Source organism: Fusarium vanettenii (genome assembly GCF_000151355.1).
Source record: "Fusarium vanettenii 77-13-4 unplaced genomic scaffold NECHAsca_148_unmapped, whole genome shotgun sequence".
In the NCBI taxonomy this organism is placed as follows: domain Eukaryota; kingdom Fungi; phylum Ascomycota; class Sordariomycetes; order Hypocreales; family Nectriaceae; genus Fusarium; species Fusarium vanettenii.
In genome coordinates, this window is record NW_003315742.1 from 3,522 (window position 1) to 22,038 (window position 18,517).

The 18,517-nt window shown below is 51.2% G+C and overlaps 6 protein-coding genes across 6 annotated transcripts; 4 read left to right on the forward strand and 2 right to left on the reverse strand.

Moving 5' to 3' along the window:
• Positions 1 to 583: 583 nt before the first annotated feature.
• NECHADRAFT_89424 (uncharacterized protein) lies at positions 584 to 1,741 on the forward strand (the record flags this gene model as incomplete). Its single annotated transcript, XM_003039163.1, has 1 exon — positions 584 to 1,741. The coding sequence occupies one exon, from the start codon at positions 584 to 586 to the stop codon at positions 1,739 to 1,741; it is 1,158 nt and encodes a 385-aa protein (XP_003039209.1).
• A 2,451-nt stretch (positions 1,742 to 4,192) lies between these two features.
• NECHADRAFT_12611 (uncharacterized protein) lies at positions 4,193 to 5,752 on the forward strand (the record flags this gene model as incomplete). The annotated part of the gene is made up of 3 exons (XM_003039164.1): positions 4,193 to 4,654; positions 4,722 to 5,234; positions 5,369 to 5,752. Coding segments are annotated over 3 exons (1,359 nt in total), but the record flags the coding sequence as incomplete, so codon positions are not given.
• A 556-nt stretch (positions 5,753 to 6,308) lies between these two features.
• NECHADRAFT_89426 (uncharacterized protein) lies at positions 6,309 to 8,567 on the reverse strand (the record flags this gene model as incomplete). Its single annotated transcript, XM_003039167.1, has 2 exons — positions 6,309 to 8,367; positions 8,536 to 8,567. The coding sequence occupies 2 exons, from the start codon at positions 8,565 to 8,567 to the stop codon at positions 6,309 to 6,311; spliced, it is 2,091 nt and encodes a 696-aa protein (XP_003039213.1).
• Positions 8,568 to 8,795: 228 nt separating this feature from the next.
• Positions 8,796 to 10,909, forward strand: NECHADRAFT_56558 (uncharacterized protein; the record flags this gene model as incomplete). The annotated part of the gene is made up of 3 exons (XM_003039165.1): positions 8,796 to 8,895; positions 8,985 to 9,732; positions 9,790 to 10,909. The coding sequence occupies 3 exons, from the start codon at positions 8,796 to 8,798 to the stop codon at positions 10,907 to 10,909; spliced, it is 1,968 nt and encodes a 655-aa protein (XP_003039211.1).
• Positions 10,910 to 13,221: 2,312 nt separating this feature from the next.
• NECHADRAFT_89428 (uncharacterized protein) lies at positions 13,222 to 15,581 on the reverse strand (the record flags this gene model as incomplete). Its single annotated transcript, XM_003039168.1, has 3 exons — positions 13,222 to 15,039; positions 15,093 to 15,354; positions 15,409 to 15,581. The coding sequence occupies 3 exons, from the start codon at positions 15,579 to 15,581 to the stop codon at positions 13,222 to 13,224; spliced, it is 2,253 nt and encodes a 750-aa protein (XP_003039214.1).
• Positions 15,582 to 16,005: 424 nt separating this feature from the next.
• On the forward strand, positions 16,006 to 17,348 carry NECHADRAFT_56564 (uncharacterized protein; the record flags this gene model as incomplete). Its single annotated transcript, XM_003039166.1, has 4 exons — positions 16,006 to 16,176; positions 16,233 to 16,349; positions 16,406 to 16,874; positions 16,945 to 17,348. The coding sequence occupies 4 exons, from the start codon at positions 16,006 to 16,008 to the stop codon at positions 17,346 to 17,348; spliced, it is 1,161 nt and encodes a 386-aa protein (XP_003039212.1).
• Between the last annotated feature and the right edge of the window lie 1,169 nt (positions 17,349 to 18,517).

The window sequence follows — 18,517 nt, forward strand, 5'->3', positions numbered from 1 at the left end:
TGCTCGCTATTCTACTTACGTCATGGCGTTGGGGTTTCGGGCGGCAGTTTCAATAGATGCCGGATACGCCCCACCATTCCTCAGCCCCCAATCGGCTTCCTAATTTTTACCATTCGTTGACCTCCTGGGACGAAGGGTCTCCTGGGACAAGGGGATTTGAATCGTTGGCCACCTCTTGAGTTACTATATCTGTTTTTTATTATTTATTATTATTATTTTTTTATTTTTATTTTTAAACCAAAAAAAATAAATTCTTAGACTGCCCTAGTCGCCCTGGTGGGCATCTTTTTTCTGGTGTGGCAGCGTTGGAAGAATGCTATGTCCAGTGCTGACAAGAAGAAACTGAGGCCTTAGCAAATAGGGACCAATAGATACGTATCTTTGATCAGCTCCCTCGCTCCATTTCTTTCGATGGAAGCAGGCTCTTGATCACTGAATCGTGCCGACGTTTTCGTCATCAACAGAAGTATGAGCTCTTGCTCCAGCTCATCGACTACTTTTACTTCTTTTCACTTCCAGTATCGACCATCTCTGCTCGGCATTGTTACTTAAGTCACACTGAATTGCGCAGGGAACGTCACACATGGCGCGCGACGGCGACACGGCGGACCACGTCGCCGAGATCGAGGCCATCCTCCGGGACAGCGTCCACGCGGGTGTCCCCGGGCTGTCTGTCGCCGTGTCCTCCCTTCACAAGACGTGGACATTCACGAGCGGCGTTTCTAACCTGCGCAGCCTGGAGCCAGTCGACACGACGCACTTGTTTGGCATCGGCAGCATCACAAAGATCTTTGTCGCCGTGGTCGTCCTGCAGCTCGTCGACGAAGGCAAGTTGCGGCTGTCGGACACGGTCAGTGCCCTGCTCGAGCCCGGTGTGTACCGCGACATTGTGGACGCCGGGGAAGCGACTGTGGCACGGCTTCTAAGCCACGAAGCTGGCATCGACAGTTGGGAGGACGACCCTTCGTGGATCCGCGATGGCCGTGGCAGCGAGATGGACCCCTCTTACATCTGGCCCAAGACGGAGCCCCTTGACTACGTCCGGCGGCCCAAGAAGACGGCCCCAGAGCCCGGCAGGTGGTACTACTCAAACACCAACTACACCTTGCTCGGCCTCATTATCGAAAAGGTCACGCGGAGCCCCGCCGAGTCCGAGATCCGCCACCGAGTCCTCAGCCCGCTGGGCATGACGCAAACCTACCTCGAGGGCTTCGAGAGTCCGCCCAGCGAGGGCCTCCTCCCGAGCCGCTACCACTGGGCCACGGACACCTTTCGCGACGCGGCGGGTACAAGTCCCTCATTTCCCCCAATGAGTGAGCGCCTCATCGACTGCACTCGGTCGAACCTGTCCACCGAATGGACTGCAGGCGGGATCCTCTCCTCGGCAACGGACCTCGCCACGTTTGCGGTTGCGCTGCGGGACGGAAAGCTCCTCAGCTCCGAGTCCCTCGCCGTCATGACAGAGTGGCGGCCGGCGGCCAACGGCGAGGAGATGGGCCATGGTCTTTTTCGCATAAAGCGGCCCGGTGGGGGCGAGTGGCTCGGCCACTTTGGGGGTGTGCTGGGCTTTACGGCAGCACTTTGGTGGAAGGAGGGCGGCGACTGCGCTGTCGTGGTGCTCTCCAATGTGGGCAGGATGCATGCGGGCAACGTGCCCTCGAGTGGGAGCCACGTCGTGGCCAAGTCCAATTTGTTGGAGGTTGCGTCCAAGTTGGTCAGCACCTCTGCTCTCGATAGCTAGGTGACGTTGGACATGAAGGCTCGTTCACGACGGGAATGTGACACGAGAGTGAGAAGGAAGCGATGTTGAGATCCATTGTTTAACGGATCAATGGCTATTCCGATCCATTGGTGGCGAGGATGTGGATGTCTTATTGTCAATAGTTTCCGCTGGTTAGCACCAGTCTTTCTTCTTCTTCAATCAACACAACATGCTCATTTCAACAAGCGAGCCTTTTGGGTGACTGCGTCCAAGGGATCAGCGAAGATGTAGCGATTTCATTGAGCCCAGGTTTCCTAGCTGTAGTACTAGGAAGACCAGATTAATGACTGAAACCTCGACATCAAAGCCAGTGCAAGGACCGGATCACCCGCCTACGACCACCAGAGTTATAGTCCAGGACTTCATATGCACGGGCCTAGTCTGCGTTCCCCATTAGGCTCGGGTCATGATGCGGCGGACAGTATTCCCACGAGCAGGTCAAATGTGCACGACATGTCAACTGGAGAAAGTACTAGAAATACCGATAGATTAAGCCACAATTGATTCCGTATTCCTGAAATAGTGTTTCTCGACAGGCAGTTCTACGTACTGTACTTGTATGGCTGCTTTTTGTTCCTAACTCCCACAGGCGAATTTTAAGACGTCTCAGGCATCCTTGGCCTGCTGGGGCGCACGGCCATTGCTTGCATACTACAAGTACCTGCCGCTGAATTTACCAGGTTGAATCCAGAAGGCAATATCACGGAGGCGAATGAGACTACGTTTGGAATTGACATACTTTTCTATTGACAGTCTTGTTTTCTTACCCGTACAACAGCGCCGACGGCTGCTGACCATCCGTCTCTCCCGCCTGACCCCGCCCACAGCTCTGCCCCAGGGTCTATTCTTCCGAAGCTGTCGTCGGGTCGGCGCTTCTTCCCAGTAGAAACTCAGCCTTTCCATCTGCGCTCCGTTGGCGACCGATTTGGATCATCTGTCAATCACTTCGGTACCAGCAAGGCCCCAGTATGAGTCCGGTAGTCGGAATGTCTTCTTGCCAGGAGGCTCTCACCTCGTCGGCCACATTCTTCCTTGGCGCGACGCGACGGCTCCCATGGGTTGCGGTTAGTGATTTAAAGAACACAGCTTGTGGCCTGCAGCGTGTCCGATTTAACCATATCATGCCCACAGGAGTGCGACCGTGGCAGCAGCGTTGTTGATGCGCAACCCGACCACACACTGCGATCTTCACGTGAAGAGGAGGGCGGCTGGGCTGCGCATCCTCACCTGTGTGGGCCTCCAGAGAGAGGGATGAAGGTGAAGGGGGTTTTCCCGGCAGGCATTTGTGGCCCGCCTGGGTTATCCGACAGGCAATGGCAAGCAAGGTATGGCAAGCAAGGTATGTCGATAGACTGGTCTCTTTCGGCAGACCTGCTTTGGCCAGGACGGCTCAACTTTGCTTTGCAGTGTTTGCCAAGCCTCGCTATATTTGCATTACAATTTCTTTAAAAGAACCAGACAATTCCCTTGGGTCGATTACCTTTCCAAGGTTTTGGCTTCTACCACAGACACGGATGGCCCAGGGCGCCGCGGCTGGCAGCGTTCTCGGGATGTATTCCGAACTCGACATGCTGACTCACCATTCTACCGATGGAAGCCGCCCTAGACCAACCAGCTGGACGTACCGTACTAATCGTATGCATGAGCGCGGGGGTTCGGATATAACGATCTGGCTCGCGGCTCGACCGAGGGTAAAACAGACACTACCCCCTCCCGCGCGAGCGACCAAGTCCTTACCCAGAAGATTCATCATTAATGGAATAAATGCCCGCCTCTGAAGCCGAAACTACGTCGCCTACTGCGAATCATTCGATACTGAGGATGTCCCGCCACACATTGGGAAGCGTCCCCTCCGGCATCCAAAAGAAACAGAAGACCAGTCTTGCGTACGTCGGTTCGTTACCAGGCTGTGCCGCGGTCTGCTCGTCTTCGTCCTCCTTGCCACAGGCTAACAGCTTTCCTGCTCAAGGTGCCGGCGCTGTCGAACGAGTAAGGTAAAGTGTTCCGGCGAGCAGCCATGTCGCAACTGCCGGCAGTCAAAACATCCTGTCGCTTGTGTGTATCCCCCAAGGGACCGCGACGTTGTTATTAAAGAAAGGCAAGCCTGTCGCCCAAGGAATTATGGCTGTGCACCTTGCTGAGTCTTGCAGCTACTTGAACCAATTGGAAACCGAAATTCAGGCGTTGCGACCAAACCGACATTCTAACAAGGAGCATCCTGTTGACGCCGAAGGCTCGCTCATCCCACGCAGCCCTGTCTTGAACCCACCGGAGCAAGATATTACCACTGACCAGACGGCTACTAAGGAAATTCTTTCATCCGCTGCCACTGGAACGGACCTGGTTGCCATTGAACACATTGACACGCATGCGACTAAACCACTTCATGTGAGATATACCAGCGAGGGCGACTTGTTGCCCCGCTACTCCTACGTCGGCGACGCCGCTTGCGAGGCGTTTAATACGCGAGTGCGCCGGCACCTTAGGAACGATGACTCGATCGCGCCCCCCAAGCACGACCGTTACTTCAAAACCAACACTTTGCGCAAGCTGGTGGACAGAGATCTGGACCTACCTGACCAAGGCTACGCAATGCTACTTATCGAAACAGCAGAGCGGTTTGTGGGCAGCGAATACCATATGTTCCTTCGGAGGACATTTCTGCATCAGTTCGACGAAGTATACAAACCCGGTACACCCAAAGACCCCGTCTGGCTGTGCGGCTTATTCGCCATCCTGGCTCTGGGCGAGCTGTACTCAAATATACCAGTTTGCGCGCATCGCAGTCAAGCGGACATTCCCGGTACAGGCTTCTTCCTTCGGGCTTTGGATCTATTTGAGGACCTCTATGAGGAGCCAACCGTGTCTTACATTGAAACTGTTCTTCTTTTGGTCAGTGTCGCCGGTCATTCCACCTTTTGATCGAATCCACCCGGCTGACGACTTCTTACTGGGCTAGTCGTATTATTCACACGCCTTGAATCGGAGGAATAGCGCATACATCTTTACGGGGCTTGCAATGCGTCTGAGCATGGCTTTGGGCCTTCACCGCGAACTTCCTGCACAACTCGCCTCACCCTTCGAACACGAGCATCGGCGCCGCGTGTGGTGGACAGTCTATGCATTCGATCGTCTGTGCTCATTGAAGCTTGGTCACCCGGTTATGATTAAGGATGAGGACATCAGCGTGAACTTGCCATCGCACAACAACCTGACTTCAGACGATCTCGAAGATTTGCCAGACCCCAAGCAAATCCTCTCCAGCATCGCCATGGCACGCATTGCTGGGTCGATTCTGCAGGACCTTTACCAACCAAGAAGTCGATTTGCCATCCTACCAAACGTGCAGAAAATCCTGGCGCAGCTCAAAGACTTTATTCAGTCGTTGCCTGATGAGCTCTCGCTCGCCAAGATCGCATCCACAGCATGTCCCGGGAGGGCTCTCGCCTCACTCCATGTGCACTGCAATCACGTAGGTAGCCATCCCTACATCAACCCCACAGCCACACACACGCTGGCTCGCATACGCAGTTTCCGCTGCAAGACGTGCAAGGGGCGTGCCTTCACACCAAAGCCATGTAACCGAAACGCTAACTGGAGCCTTAGTGCATTGTGTTGACAACGAGGCCTGTCTTCTTCCAGCACTTCCAGTCCCAGGCGACTTTACCGCATGTACGGGCTAGCCATGGGCCGTGCTCTGCTGTAATGCCGGCTCTAGCAGATGCTTGCGTATCTGCAGCAACCACGTGCTACAAACTACTGCGACGCTTGTGGGTTAACGGTCAAATTGTCACACTCGGAGGATTTGACTCTCAATATCTCTTTTCAGCCGCTACCATACTTGCCATGAGCCACTCACTGAAGCCCACCAACTCCAGTCGTACACTGCTGGAGGGTTCCTCAAGCATGCTACGGATTATGGGCACAAGTGGAAATATTCCCGCGCGGGGCTACTATGAGCAACTGGCCGAATTGAAGCACGATCTGGAACTATGCAAAGGCTCAGCGGGCGAGGTCAATGCTACACAGTCTGAGGCGAAATCATGCCCCATTCAAGCCGATAGAGAAAATGCGACCGAAGTCCGGCGGCAAGAGCCTACAGACATCACCAACGCGACGGCGACCACGGAGCCAGATGACGCACACACGCAATACAACCTTGATATCGCAGCAATCTTGAATGCTCCCGACATCAATGAGTTTTTGACGTTCGAAAGTCTCGATGAGCTTGGGATCGAAGATCCAGGCAGCCAGTCGCTTTGGTGGTCTCCGCACGATGTTGAATGAGGCCTGAAACGGAATTAATGCCGTCATCTCAGCACTACGGGCAAGTTGAGTTAGTTTATTTGGTGCATGTGAATTTAAACCAAGTTGGAGGGTGAGGCATTAGAATTCTAGTCCACTCAGCACTCCATAAGCAGTACGAGCAGCTCTAGCATTTGTATCCAAGGTCAAAGGCGCCCTCCCGCCCTTCGTTCTTCCCAACATGTACCAGATTGCATCCCGGAGTCTGGCCATTGATGGGTCCAAACTAATACGGGGGTTTCTAATTTTCACTCAGGTACCGATTGAACCACAGCAATGTCCTCGCACAAAAGTCGATCAATGCTGGAAATTTCGCGATTCCATGACCTTCGTCGGGATAGATCGACAACGCTGACGGCACCTGATGCTCGAGGAGGGCTTGGTGGAATTGCAAGGCTTGGGATCTGGGTACACATTGGTCCTGTCCACCCGCGACCTGAAACACAGGCGTCTTGATGCGACTTGCTGCCATGGTCGGACTTCGCTGATGATAGAGCCCCCCCTGTGCGTAGGGATCAACACCCATAAACAGTTGCGGCTGTAAGGCAATGTTAGACTCAAGATGGTAGGATCTCCAGTCTGTGACTGCAGCCACAGGAACAGAGGCCTTGAAGATATCGGTTTGCGCGATCAGCCATGCCGCCATGTAGCCTCCATAGCTTACGCCAGTCACCCCAAGTCTGTTCGGGTCGGCGATACCTTCCTCCACCAGAGTTGCAACACCAGCCAGAAAATCACATGTCTCCTGGCCCCCGGTGTCGCCTAATACCAGCCTTGCGAATTCCTGCCCTCTTCCGGAGGAGCCACGTTCATTAACTGTCAGGACGGCATAACCTTGAGAAACCAGGAACGCGATGCAAGCGTTTCCCGGCCATCGGTTGCGAAAGCACCACACCGGACCCCCATGGCAGCTCAATATCAAAGGATACGGAGCCTTCCCGGAAGCGGGGAGGTACAAGTATCCCTGGATTTCCAGATTGTCGCTGGATTTCCAAGTACGCTCTACCATGGAACCGAGTTGTGACCGTTGCCACTTGCTTCCTGCATGTTCGAAAGACAAAACTGGCTTTGTATGGTCTTGTTCGACCACGCACAGCTCCGGATACCGATTCCACCCTTCGAGAACTAAGCAGAATGACCCGCGTTCTTCCAAAGGCGACGCCACAGGATAGATCTGCCCACACATTTCTTTGCTCGACCATCGATCGTGTACAATCGCCGAGGCAACTTCGACATCACCAGCGGAGATGTGAAAACCGTTCAAGCCGATGAAAAACAGCGTCTCATTGTCGCGCCACTTGAGACATGTTACGTCAGTTTCCGCGGGGCGAATTTGCTGCTGAGTGCCGGAACCGCGACTAATGACGAGGATGTCCCCAGCTACCACGCCTCTGTCGCTACATAGCGCCACCACCACGGCTATTTTGTCGCCATCTGGGGAGCAAGTTGGTAGACCCAGCTGTGCAGAAGGGATGTACACGTCTTGCTTGTATCCAGAAACCACATCCAGCAACGACAGCCGAGCTCGATACCAGTCGTTTTCGGTCCCTTCATCAGACACAATGCAGGCAATAGCGTCTTCGCCGCACCAGGCGGCTTCCCAGATGGTGAGGTCGTTGGACAAGCAGGATCGAAGATTGTCTGAGCTCCAGTCGTAAGTCGAGACGAACCGCCGCTGCCAGCGCGCCGTCCGGACGGTTGGCATCCACGAAGGGGCCTTGCCAAGAAAATCTCGCGCTTGATCCGAGTCTTGTGTTGAAGCAACATCTGTCTCAATCCCAAGAAGAAGCAATTGCCTGCCGCTAGGTGACCAGTCGAGATGATGTAGTGATCCCCGGGGATCCTCCACCAGCCGCTCGACATTCTCCGCACTGCTCTCGATCCCTGACCAGGCGACTTGATAGACGGCGAATCTGCCTTCTTGATGGCGGTCTGAGAGAAAGGCTAACTTTTTGCCGTCGGGAGACCATTTAGGCGAATGGTCGTTGCTATCTTCATTCAGGTTTTGAATGATGCTAAGGTTTTGCCCATCGGTGATGCAGACGCGCGAAATGGGTTTCCCTTCTAGCGCCCTCCGCGTACTTCCCGTGAAAGCAAAATACTTTCCACACGGAGATGATTGAGGGTCAGATGCCCCGGAGATTTTGTTGAAGGCTGGACTGTGGATTTTGGAGAAATATTCCGAGGAAGCGTGCCATTCTGAGGTGTTGTGGATAGCGGTTGGCATCACCCAGCTTCCCCAGGGTTTCGTCTGCTGCCACTTCGCCATAGCCTGTAAGTAGATCACGGGGCCCAGGATGCTGCAGAGTTCGATTCCGTCAGGTGCTGTCATGAACAACGGGATGGAGATGTGAGAGGATTTAAGCATGTTCCAGTGCTTGGCTCAGGCAGGATTACTTGTTTTCGGCTTTTTCGGAGCCTTTACCGAAAACCGGAAGATTTGCCAAAGCCACTTCCGAGTGACTCACTGGAGAGCGGGGTCCGGCCAGCATTTGGGCATTTGGTCAATCTTTCGTCGGTCCCAACCTTTGGAGCCACCGGGAGCGAACTCCGAACCACTGTGACCGCGCCCGCGTGCTTCTCACTCCCACTGATCGCAAGAACATAAATGAATGGTCCCCTTCCCAAGTCAAAAACAGAATATTAAACTCCTGGTAAACACACAAATTACGAACAACACTCGTCTTGCCCTTTTTTTTTTTTTTTTTTTCAGAAGCGCCGAACTACAATGAAGGCCGTGGCACCCTACGGGACATGGGTGTCCCCGATCACCGTCCAAGCAATTGCATCCATGGCCAGGGTTTTTACCTGTCCAAGAGTCAATGTACGTGCAATTTATTCGTGCGAGACCTACATTTTTTCGACCTAGATCCTTTTTCCAGATCTACAATGAGACTATCAGGCATTAACTGACCAGCACCACAGCCTCAATCTGGTCGCGCTTTCTTTGGCGAAACCACTCTGGACGGCCGCAAAACGATTATGGAGATAACCAAGTTTGGTTTGAGAACGGTTCTACCAAGTGAATTTAGCGCAGAAAATAGCGTCTACGGCTACGGCTCCGCGATTTTCGGTGTCCTACCAGATGACCGCATCATTTTCTCCAATCGAGATCGAACCGTCTGCCTATTGAACCCTGACTCGGGAAAAGTCACCGAAGTATTTGGAAGTCCTGCTTTACACTATGGTAGCTTTTCTACCAATGTATCGTCGTCTTGGAGCCTCGCAGTCGAAGAGGATCGTACGGATAGCACCGCAGAAGGCACGCAGAACCACGTTGTGGCCATCAATGCTGACACTGGCGAGATTAAAAGAATTTTGACTGGAGCAGACTTTTATTTCCAGCCACGTTTCAATGCAGATGGGACCCGTCTCTCATGGACCCAATACAACCGCCCTGAGCTCCCATACACAGATGTGAAGCTATATTGCGCCGACTGGTCCCAAGATGGAACGATCAAGAATGCACGTCTAGTCGCGGGCATGGACCACGAAAGTGTTGCCGAGCCTCGCTGGGGCCCTGATGGTTCTCTCTTCTTCGCTAAGGAAGTTAACTCGTTCCGTCAGTTGTTCAGGGTTCCGCCTGGCAGCTTGCAACACATCCCAATTGAGTTGACTGGCCTGGAGAAGGCAGAGTTCTCGTTCGCCGGACATGTCGAATCAATGTGAGCGATTTATACTCGACCCCGATCTCGTTGGGAGAGACTGACATGAAATAACAGTAATACGTACACTGTCCTAGACAAAGACCACATACTAGCTACGCCACTTATTAACGGAGTAAATCGCGTCATATCTATCGACATAACTACAGGCAAGTGGAAACAGCTTGCCAAGTACGAGAACATTTGCCAAGTCTCCCATGACGCGGTGTGGAGGTATGATAGCACGTCAGCGCTTGTCATTGGTGCTGGCACGATCAAAGGCACTTCAGTCTATCGCATTGATACTACTGCGTGCCCAGGAAGCAGCGAAGCGCTTCGAAGGTCGGTGGATGAATACTTTCCTACGAACCTATTTTCACAACCACAATCTATCCACATACGCTCAAAACGTTTACCATTACGGGACATTCACGGCTTTCTATGGATGCCCCGTAACAGTGGTTACATGGCCCCGCAAGACGCGAGACCTCCGCTCATTATCGAAGCCCACGGCGGGCCTACAAGCCATGCGGGCTGTGGTCTCAGTCTGCCAGTTCAATATTTCACATCAAGGGGCTATGCATATCTTCAAGCCAATTATGCTGGCTCCACAGGATACGGCAGAGAATACCGGCAATCCTTATTTGGCAACTGGGGGATTTTAGAGACAGAGGACGTCATTGAGCTCTCTGATCACCTGCTTGCTTGTGGGCGAGTGCAACCCGGAGCAATAGGGATTACAGGAGCCAGTGCAGGTGGTTATACCACTCTCCAGGTTCTGTCGAAATACTCGAAAAAGTTTGCTGGCGGCGTTTGCTTGTGTGGAGTAAGCGACTTGGAGACACTCGATATGAGCATTCATAAGATCGAGGCAGATATTGTGCCTGCGTTCGTCTTACGATACCCTCCTCAAAGACCCACGAACAAAGAAGAGCTCGAGGTATATCATGAACGCAGCGCCATACACCATATCGAAGGAATTACATCGCCGCTGCTGCTCATACACGGGCAAGAGGATACGGTTGTTCCTATTGCACAGGCCCGCCGCGTCTATCAGGCACTGGAAGACCACGGAGCGGATGTGGAACTATTAGAGATTCCAGCAGAAGGTCACATGCTGTCGAAACCAGCCACGGTACAGATCACGATGGAGCAGAAGGAGAATTGGTGGAAGAAGACTCTCCTGAAGTGTGCATGAGTCTAGCCTACTGTTCTACGCTATAATGCGATGCATTAGAAACCTTTCATCCCCTGCACCCCCCTGGGATCACGATGGAAATCTCATATAAGGAATATACATGTGTAGTTTTGTTAGAGGGTGTCCATACTACGCCATCCAAGTTCTCGTTGTGTAGCAACATGGAGTTGAACACGACTGCAGTACTGACTATCTGGAATCTAATCTAACTCATCGTTTCTGTTCTCACAGCCCTCGTGTAACGCTGAGCAACTGATCTATATGTGATTCAGTCCATGTCGCGCCACCTGGCTGTGGCGAAAATGCCAGCCTCTCCTTCTTGACCATGTGTCTTCAACACTGGGGTGACCGATGGCGCTTTGCATTCTCGTTCATACCCGTTTCGCGATGCGCAGGAGTGTCTTTGACGAATCTGCCCCTTGCTCTACCGCCCCCAGTGCGTTTTGTGCTGTTTTTTTCGAACAACTCATTTCGTTCGATTCCTAGAGATTCGCTATGCTTTTCCAGCTTTCCTGAGCGTGAGATCTGCCGTATGTGCCTTGCAGTCGACTCGTTTTCGACGGGATAGCGCCGCATTCCCTGTATCAGCCTGGTTTCGAGAAATTTCAAGAGTATCGAAGAAACATGGCCACTGACGAAAATGCCCACGATGCTCTCCTAACAACATTATTTCTGGAAGTCATCTGTCTGATGCAGTCGAGTAAAGGAAATTCACAACCTCCCCCATGAAACAATTTAACAGCCCGTTTTCGCTTTTCAACTTGTATACACGCCGACTACGCCGGCAGAAACTCTACACCTCCGCACCTTGAGAGAATTTCGCGGGGATCATGAGTCCCCTACGGCGGCAAGTCTTGTTGGAGCTCCCAGCCACCCTACCAGTGACTCCGCAATTTAGGTTTCACCTTGTCAGCCCCACCCCTCGGCGCAATGCTGCCCTCGGTATAGGAACCCTGGCAGAAGGAGAACCACTTCCGACAGCTCTTCGGCGACTACGGGTAGATGCCCGGCGAACCTGATTGGACGGAGCGTAGTCTTGCACCAGCCCAGCCCACATGCAATTCTTCGGCCTCTGTACTGTAGCAATTCCATCCGACGAGGCGTACCCATCTCGAGGTAACAAGTACCACCGGCCATCGCGGACCTCACATGGCGACCGCCTATGAATGGCGACGGCATTCTGGAGGCGGACACTACGAGGATGGCGAGGTTTGGCACCGGAAGTGGGCTCTCTCTTGGCCCAGCAGCCCTCGATTCACGCAGCCAGTAGGCCAATTAAGGGAGGAGCTAGGCGGTGCATGGCCACAAACCTGAACTGGTCCGCTCTCATCGCCCTTTTCGATTCCGCCTCGCCGTATTTCAGTGAGTGGCTCAGCGCAGCAGCCGTCGGAAGCATTCTGGTTGGAGGTGCAAAGTTCACCAAGGGGGCACGGCATTTTCGAGGGGCGCTTGGCGGCAGCCAGAGGCGATCTGGCGTCCAGGAGGCAACCGCGATGGTAGCCGTGAGCCAAACTTTGTGGCTGACCATAGTGTTCGTCTGAAAAGGGTGCTCGAGCTCGCTCCGCGGATTGCGGAGGGGCGGTAAGTGTTGAATTGGGCCCTGTACGCAACAAGGTGACGTGGAACCCGAAGAAGGAAATTGGCCCAATTAGGCAAGAAGGAGGGGGGGCTGCGTATATCATAAGTGGCGATGACCTCAGACAGTCAGATTGAACTCAACAAGAACAACAACACAATTGTAGTCATCTTGGTGCCACACGTCCTTTCCGACAGTAAGAACTTAGGGTCGCCTTGCTGCTTCTCGCGCCTGCCAACATGATTTGGCTTAATCTGAGCTGACCTCGTGTATAGCCTCGGCCGCGGCGGTGGAAATCCTGCTGAACATACTTGAAAAAATGCCAGAGCATAAGAAGTACACTGCTGCATATCGACGAGCATACACGAAACAGTGCTACCGATTTGCAGCGAACTTTATTGAAGGTCGCAGCATGGGACTTGTCTGTCACGATTAGCCCACCTAGACTCGACTGCTCCGGATTCCCGTTGACGTATATTGCTCATGCATCACCTTGGGTCTTAATATGTTTACTGCAGCAAGACACCTCTATAGTTTCTGCCTCCTCTCCTGATTAGCAGCAGACCCTGGAGGTCGAAACCTCTTGGCCAAGCGAAAATCTGGCTATCTAATCTCACATAATCTCCACAATACTTCTGGGACTATCAACCCCCACATGTTTTTGATAATACTCTTCACAGTAGCGTATATCTCAGATCTTTCTACACTTATGCAACCGTCTCCGTCATCATTGACTTTACCAAGACTGAGGACCAAAGGTCTCGCCAGGACTGACCGTTTTCTGGACGTTCAGATCCACACTGGCGTCTAGAGTGTTGAACACGTCAACATTTCCCCACCACTGGGGCACCTTGGTGTTTGTAAGCTGAATGGTGAAGAAAATTAAAATGGTGCAGATGGCAAGACCTATGTCCAGAGCAGCTGAGGTGACATAGTTGTATTGCATCCACCAGCCGCGCCTGCGATTCTTGATCAGATTATTGAACACGAACCCAACAGCTCCCCAGGAGAGGTATGAGAGTGGTGTTCCCGGAGGAATATACCCCGAACCTCCAATCAACAGTGGAGTGTTGATGTTTTTGAAGAAGCTGGACTCAGGCCATACTTTTGAGCATACGAAGACAGCAATCGGCAGGAGAAGGCCAAGGAGGAAGAACCAAAGCACTGAGTTGTAAATCATGCCTGGATTGAAGATTCGAGCTGGCCCAATCAAGCCCCAAACCACCGAAGAAGTGAAGAACGTATTTCCATAGGGGCATGTGAATTTGTTGACCTGGTCAACTTCACAGATGTTCGGAATGGCATTCACGGCCCACCCGTACACAGCAACCTGGACGAGGCTTCCCCAGAAAGTGGCGACAGTTTGAGCCCAGAAAAGCGCCTTTGGTGGCACTTTCATGTAGTGGCCAAGCTTCAGGTCCTGGGTGAAGGCAAGGCCTTGAAACATTGTAATATATCCGTATGTCTTGAAGAGCATCATTCCCAGTGGTCGGCCAGGTCGCATGTATCCAATGATGAACTCCGTGATGACACTTAAGCCTAGCTGAATATTCGAAATCGCCTGGATCATGCCTATGGGCACGATCCACACGGCCGGAATGATGAGAGACAGGACCAATGCCCACCATGGCAGCTGCGAGTCCCACACGAGACAGGTGATGAAGGCGAGGGCGAGCATAATTAGGAACATGGCCAGGTACCACCAGTCCGGGGCGTCCGGATACTTCTTGATGAGACGCATGTGAATGTCGTCTTCCTGGTCCCTGGCAGCTCGCAACCGCGCCCACAGATCCTTTCCGTTGAAAAGGGCGGTGTGCACAAGTACAGCGACAACTGTACCAAGTTGTAATCCGTAAGCAATCGCGTTGGTGGTGGAGACAAAGACAGGCGAGTATGCCTTGTACTTTTGGACATCGAGAGTAAAACCTGTGCCCAAGACACGGCTGACGTTGTAGGGAGCCCCAGTATTGTCGTAAACACGTGAGGTGCTCATTGGAAGATATGCAGAGTACCAAGCTTCTGAGTAGTGGGCGATGATGCCGCCCATAATGACAAAGATAGACATACCGGCCACCATGTTGGCAATTGCAGTCCAGGGAGGAATAAGAGGGCTAGCGAGGAATCCGCTGACGTATGTCCAGTCGAATGTGATAGGAATCAGAGACAACCCAGAAAATCCCCCGAAGAGCTGGTTGACGATGGGGCTCTTTGGTTTGATCCACGTCGCAAATGCAAAGACGCTCAGGCCCTGGAACAGGACACCGGGAATCCAATACCAGGCAAAGGCCCCGATCATGACGTAAAGGAAGTATCTGTAACGCCCAATAACCCAACCACTTGTCATTCCTGGGGTAGTCGGTGTTTTATCGTGGAGCGTGGTGAACAGCGTTGTGTTGACTAGAGTCGCCGGCCAAATCATAGCAGCAGGCCACACAAGAAATCTTCTGCACAAACCCGCCATGCCATAGCCCATCATTTGGGTAGACACGATGAGCAGGATGCGGAAGCCCCAGCCAAAACCATAGCCATAGAACTTTTCCTGCGTAAGGAGTAACTAGGTCCGGTGAGTCCCATTCATAGCTCCTTGATCATTGGGGAGAGACATACCTCGGTGCCGTAGAGATATCCATTTCCGAATGATGCATTGGCCATGACGACGATGACAGTGTGCTCTTTTTTATTAAAGGGTCCTGGGCTCAATGACATCTTGTGGCCAAGGAGCGTGATCGTTAGGTCTGGCACCAGCCGCGCCCAGGCCACGCCCAACGGATAGGCCACAAGTTGGGCGACGATTGACGTAATGAAGATGCTCGGATTGCGGAGGGAAAAGAGCATATTGAGCCCGGAGCCGACAGTGGTTAGAATGAGCCTAATCACCTAGGCGCGCAATGTGCTCGCGGGGACATCCTCATCCACAACTGACACTGCGGCTTGGACCTCTATGGAGACTGCCGCCTGTTCACCGTTTTTCATCTCAGTATCGTATGAAGGCAGGACTTCGCCTACTTCCTGCTCCTTCTTGACGTCGAGATGGGCTCTTGTTGCTATCTCGATGTCGAGATTCTCCCGCCCCAGACCGCTCGCGCAAGCTGCCATGTTGATATGCGTTCCCAAAGATTCGAAGGAAGAGTTTTGAAAGTCGAGAGAACCGAATATCTGTGAAAAGGAGTTGGAGGTGTGGGCTGAACTCACGAGTCTCACGCCCATATATAGTCCCACAATTGTCGGTGCTCTGGCCGTAGATCCCGAAGTGGAGACTCGGCAGCCAAAAGACGGGGCCCCACGGGGTTCATCGCCCCCAGGCTAGGCCAGGGTGGCCAGCATGTTCGGCTTGTTCGGAGCTTTTGCCGAATGATCTACTGTAAAACGGAATGTCACCGTCTGGTACGTCGCCTGATCTGATCTGTTGACTGAACCCGGAATTGATTGTGTTCTTTGTTATAGTTGAAGCCCGGCCCTTGATGGGATAACTGAGCCAGAAGACCGAACCCGGAATTGAGAACATCTTCTCGTCTTCATGATGGATTATTCATTGGAAAATCAAAAGGCATTCATCGGCAAACCCGCCTCTGAGCTGCCCACGCCGGCCTTTGTCGTCAGATTACCTGTGCTACAAAAGAACATTAAAAACTTGCACCGCAATGTAGAGAATCTAGGCATATCGTTTAGGCCTCATGTAAAAACACTCAAGGTGCGGCCATAATTTATCAAGATTATCATATTTCGATCACTCACATTGCAATCTAGTCCATCGAGGTCACAAGATTAATGCTTGGAGAAGGCAAGTATAGATCTATTATCGCGTCAACATTAGCCGAAATCAAAGGCGCTCTTCCCCTAGTTAAGGAGGGCATCTTGGATGAGGTAATAATATACTATGACCCCAACACCCAAAACATAATACTAAACAGTGACTACAGTGCCTTTACGGCCTACCCATTTACCGGGGTATCCTCCCACGGCTAATTGAGTTGAGAAAGTCGCTTCGCATTCTGCTCATGGTCGACAATGAGCAGCAAATCACTCACCTCGAAAAAGCCATTGGCCAAAACCCTTGGGACATCTTCATCAAGATTGATTTTGGCTCTCACCGGGCCGGTGTGCCCACTGCTAGCCCGGCCCTTCAACGTCTGGTCCAACGCGCCGAGGCATCGCCGGCGGTCAACATCTACGGCATTTACTGCCATGCGGGACATTCATACGGTGGTCGATCGCGCGATGATGCTGAAAGCTTGCTGAAGGCTGAAATCTCCAGTGTTCTTGAAACCGCAAAGCTTCTCCCTGCCAACCGAAATGTTGTTGTCTCCATTGGCTCGACACCAACTGCGCATGTAGTAGAGAGCCTGAGAACCGCTATACCGGCCAATGTGAAGCTGGAATTGCATGCAGGTCAGTATACAACACTCTTTAAAACGGCGAGTGCCCAGTGGCACCCTGAGCTAACAATACAATGTTATAGGGAATTTCCCATGCAACGATCTCCAGCAAGTGTCTACTGGTCTCGTCAGTGAAAGCGACCAGGCCTGTTATGTGGCGACAGAAGTCTGTAGTGTTTACCAAGAAAGAAACGAAGCTCTCGTAAATGCCGGCGTGATCGCGCTATCCCGAGAACCGAGCGCTTACTCAGGGTTTGGACGAGTGATAGGCCATCCTGCCTGGGGCGTCGTGAGATTGTCGCAGGAACATGGTATTTTGGGAACCGAGGAAAAGGATCAATCGGTGAATGATGTGTTCAGGGTCGGACAGCGGGTGGACTTGTATTGCAACCATGTGTGCATAACAGCAGCGGCGTTTTTTGTGTTTTATATTGTGGACGAGAATAACGTTGTGAGAGATGCTTGGCTTCCTTGGAAGGGCTGGTAAAGATTAATAAGAAGTATACTATTTTCTATTACTTAATATTATGATTTTTAAATTAAATTATCCTCTAAAGGTAGTTATAACTAATATACTCCATAAGCGAGCCGACTGCATAAGCGAGCCGATTACTATACTATATAGCTAAAAATAGCAATATTAGATTTTTTAAAATAAGTAATAGAGTTATTAAAAATAAAATATAATAATACCCTCACCGGAGGTAGGGAGGGTATAATAAATTCTAAAGGATATATCTCTATATTATAAAGGATTACCTTAGATAAAATTTTATATTATATTATTAATACCTCCGTGGTGCAGTGGTTCCTAAACCTTAGTTATAGTCACCTTCGCAAGAAACAGGCTACTAGTTCGAGCCTAGCCAGAGGACCCTTTTTCCTACCCTATATAACCTTTATAAAAAAAAGTTACATAGGCCAGGGATTAAACCTATAACCCATATATTAACTAAGGCCTATAGCTACTACGCTATTAGCTACTAATTATATTAGTAACCCTATTGAAATTACTATTAAAATTACCGACCGCTGCCACGAGACCTACCTAGCCGACCCTACCTACCCTATAGCCGACCGACCCGAGCCCCGAGCCCTAACCCCACCGAGGGAGCATATATAACAACGACCCGGCCCTAAGTCACATATTTAGGTTACATAACCGACTACTAACCGGGATAATTACCTAATCTATGCCATAAGGTAGGGCCCGGCGAGGCATATATATAACTAGAGGAAATGCGCAAGGTATTATATAACGAGTTATATAATGGGTTATATAATATATAATAAACCTTATTAATTTAAGTTACTTAATTAAGCCTAGCCGGCGAGGGGTTTTTAGAGCTAATTAAAGAGGTAATTTAATTCTGACCGAGGTTTTCTACTTTCTTAGATAAGTAATTTTCCCCGATATAATAATAGCGCCCTACTATTAGAATTACTAAGATTTAATTAAGATAATATAATCCCTACTCTAGGGTAATAATATACTAAATTATTTATATTATATTATTAATATTACTAATTCTAAATATTATTAAGGTTTTAAGAAAAAAAAAGATAAAAAAGGAGCTAATTAAGTTATTATTACCTCTATTAGTCTTAATCGCGGACCTTTATTAAAATACCTATTAATTAGTTAGGATTTATATA